Raw genomic sequence first — 3,021 nt, forward strand, 5'->3', positions numbered from 1 at the left:
TGTTCTGCGTGTTACACTATTTATTATACCCTCCAGTAAGGCTGAATCCGTTCCAATGTATTTTTGGCACAACTTTGCGCGTTCTTTATTTAACTGCGTCCATGTGGATGTAATAATTGTTAATCGTGGTGTGAACAATAATCATTTTCACATCATGAACAGTTTCTCAGAATCACCTCTAAGTGTCGCCAATGGAACCAAAACCACAGAAACGTGCGTACACCAGCCCTGGAGTTGGCGTGGGGCTGCGCACTTTTCCACGTRCAGTTGAGTTTTGATACATCCGGAGTTTTGCGTGGATAATGACGTACGCAAGGTTTTTGTGCGTACGCACCATTGATACATGAGGCCCCAGGTGCTGAACTGTCCTGCCTGCAGTTCAGACCTCTCACCAACAGCAAACTTTTGGTGCCAAAACAAAAAGTTTGTCAAAGACTCTGGACTGTTAAACAAATAACATCAGACTTCAATGGGACAACGTTACCATTCAAAAGAGGTTGTTCCAAGAGAAGAGGGACTTCACCTCAGTGGTAAACATGGCCTGCTTCAAGAAAACCCTCCCCCATTGGTACAGTTTCTTAGTTCACTATGTTCTGTTACATATAAAATGTGGGTTTAATGAGATTTGCGAATCGTGTTCTGTTTTTATTTACAGTTTTCACAATGTCTCAGCTTTTGTAAGAATTAGGGTTCCCCTGCGCTCTAAACATTTCTGACACATTTCAGAAATAAAACGCAGCATGCTTTGATGGATTTAGCCTTTTATCGTGATAGATTTCGTGTATCAGTTTCCTGTCTTCGCTGATTTCCTTTTGATGTAAGGCATGTATGTGCTACAGGATATCCTGTGTTCTAGCCCACATGAAATAAAGGCTTGCACATGCTCAACCGTGGTCAGAAGTTTCCGTATTACGTCACATTTAAAATATTCCTATTTTAAATGTAAACAGTCAGCATATAGAGATTGTACATTTAGAACAGTATCTGTTTAGCTCATTGAAATTATTTTTTCCTGTTCTGTGTACCACCAGGACAAAGCTAACAAGAGGTGGATGCTCATGGCCATTGATAAAAGGAAAAAGCTTCTGAAAAACTTCAGATTGGTTAATTATGACGCCTTTGAGCGAGTGTGTGAACAGCTGGGCATCACCTACACCTTACCCCCAGCGTACAACAGGCGGCCGACCAAACGCTGGCTGGTCAAGAAAGAACTCTGCAAAAGGGTAAAAAAAATAAAAATACTTTAAAATTTTTTGTTTACATAATATAATTTTTACTGTGTTTCACAGGCATTCAATTTAACAACATTTTTTATCTTTTATCTTTACAACTACCTCATCCTTATTCTTGTAATCCTTTTTTTATTGTTTATTTTTATTTTTTCAGGTTTTTAATGCTGTGCAGGCAAAGAAAGCGGAGCTGAAGGGAAAGCTAGGCTCCACAAWGTCAAAAGCCAAAACATCAAAAGCTTAGTAAAAAATATTCTGTACAATCTTGATTTATGAATACTTGCTCCTTTGTTTTCTATTTTTCTTTAACTTTCAGGTCCCAGCTGTTTGATGTCATATGCTACCATCCTAATTAATGTTGTTAGATATCTGACTGTACAAACATCTGAAAATGTCAGAAAATAATGAAAATAAATTGTCCCTGGGAACTTCATTGTGATTAACTTTGAGAAACTTGAGTTTTAAGTGTCTGACACAAAACATTTACTAAAGTAATAAATTCAGAGTACCAAAATAGTTCAGCTTTAAACAGCCAAATTACAGCACAGGTGAAATAGCCAGCCTGCAAATAATCTAACAATAGGCTGAATGAGATAGGAGAACTGCATCACATGGCTGAGACTTGCTGTCACGTCATTATCTGGTTTAACACAATCCACAAAAATATACTTTTGGTTATGTTATAGGAGTTAAGAGTTTCCCATCATCTGTCAAAGGTAAAATCCCCATTTTATGCAATATGATGTGATCAAATTAGCTGCTTCCCCCTGTTTGCGTAGTGTTTTGCAGAGGAAGGCCTTAAGCAAGAATTCAGTTTAAAGCTGTTTTCTTCATTGTCTTTAAATGCCCCCAATGCAGTAAGTTTTAATGGATTCATCAGAGTATATTATTTAAAGGGCCTGTGACATCATAGTTTTGTAATAAACATGAATGCATTTTTGAAAAGATAACATATTGCAAAACAAATTTCATGCCACTGAGATGAACAGTTGTTGAGATATTTGCATGTGAAGAAACAGGAAGTGATGTCAAAGGGGAATGTCTGTGAACAGAGCATTGTTACAACACAGACTGTAGAGAAGAATCTGATGTTTCTTTAGATTATTTTGTTTATTAACTTTTATTTCACCAGGAAAATCCCATTGACATTAAGAATCTCTTTTGCAAGGGAATCCTGGCCAAGACTGGCAGCAGTACACAGAGGTTACAAAACATTCACAGCAAAAATAGAAACACCATGATCATAGACAGATTAAATAAAAGATTCTTCAGTTAAAACATTTACAAACAGATGATTATTTCCCAAAATCCATAAGAACAGCCTTAAAAACGTTTAGTGACAACAGCCCCTTTAGGTTCAAATATCTCTGCAACTGATTCCAAGAAGATGGAGCAGAAAATTGAAAAGATTTYTTTCCAAGTTCAGTTCGAACTTTAGGCACTGAAAGCAAAAATAAATTCTCACAATGAAGAGAGTATCCTCCAGTAGACTTTCTATTCATATAGGCCAACAAATATGATGGAAGAAGTCCTAGTATGGCCTTATAAATAAAAATATACCAATGACGGAGTCTACGAGTGTCCAAGGCTGTTCATCCAACCCGGTTGTATAGTGTGCAATGATGTGCAAAACCTCTTAAATCTGTTATAAATCTTGGAGCTCCATGATGAACAGTATCCAGTGAGTAAAGACATTTAAGATAGCAATATAAAACAGTATCATCTGCATAAAAATGAAATTCTGCATGAGGCACATTTAAAGTCAGACTATATATATATATATATATATATG

General features: G+C 36.6%; 1 protein-coding gene across 1 annotated transcript in view; it reads left to right on the plus strand.

The window, feature by feature from the left end:
* Positions 1–1,672, plus strand: part of mrps15 (mitochondrial ribosomal protein S15) — a gene marked incomplete at its 5' end in the record, with an annotated part of 5,233 nt that extends 3,561 nt beyond the window's left edge. Inside the window, 2 exon segments of the mRNA XM_014018583.1 lie at positions 1,032–1,223; positions 1,387–1,672. Of these exon segments, the coding sequence (XP_013874037.1) occupies positions 1,032–1,223; positions 1,387–1,473 (279 nt within the window).
* Between the last annotated feature and the right edge of the window lie 1,349 nt (positions 1,673–3,021).

The sequence above is a fragment of the Austrofundulus limnaeus genome, unplaced genomic scaffold (assembly GCF_001266775.1).
Source record: "Austrofundulus limnaeus strain Quisiro unplaced genomic scaffold, Austrofundulus_limnaeus-1.0 Scaffold196, whole genome shotgun sequence".
Classification (NCBI taxonomy): domain Eukaryota; kingdom Metazoa; phylum Chordata; class Actinopteri; order Cyprinodontiformes; family Rivulidae; genus Austrofundulus; species Austrofundulus limnaeus.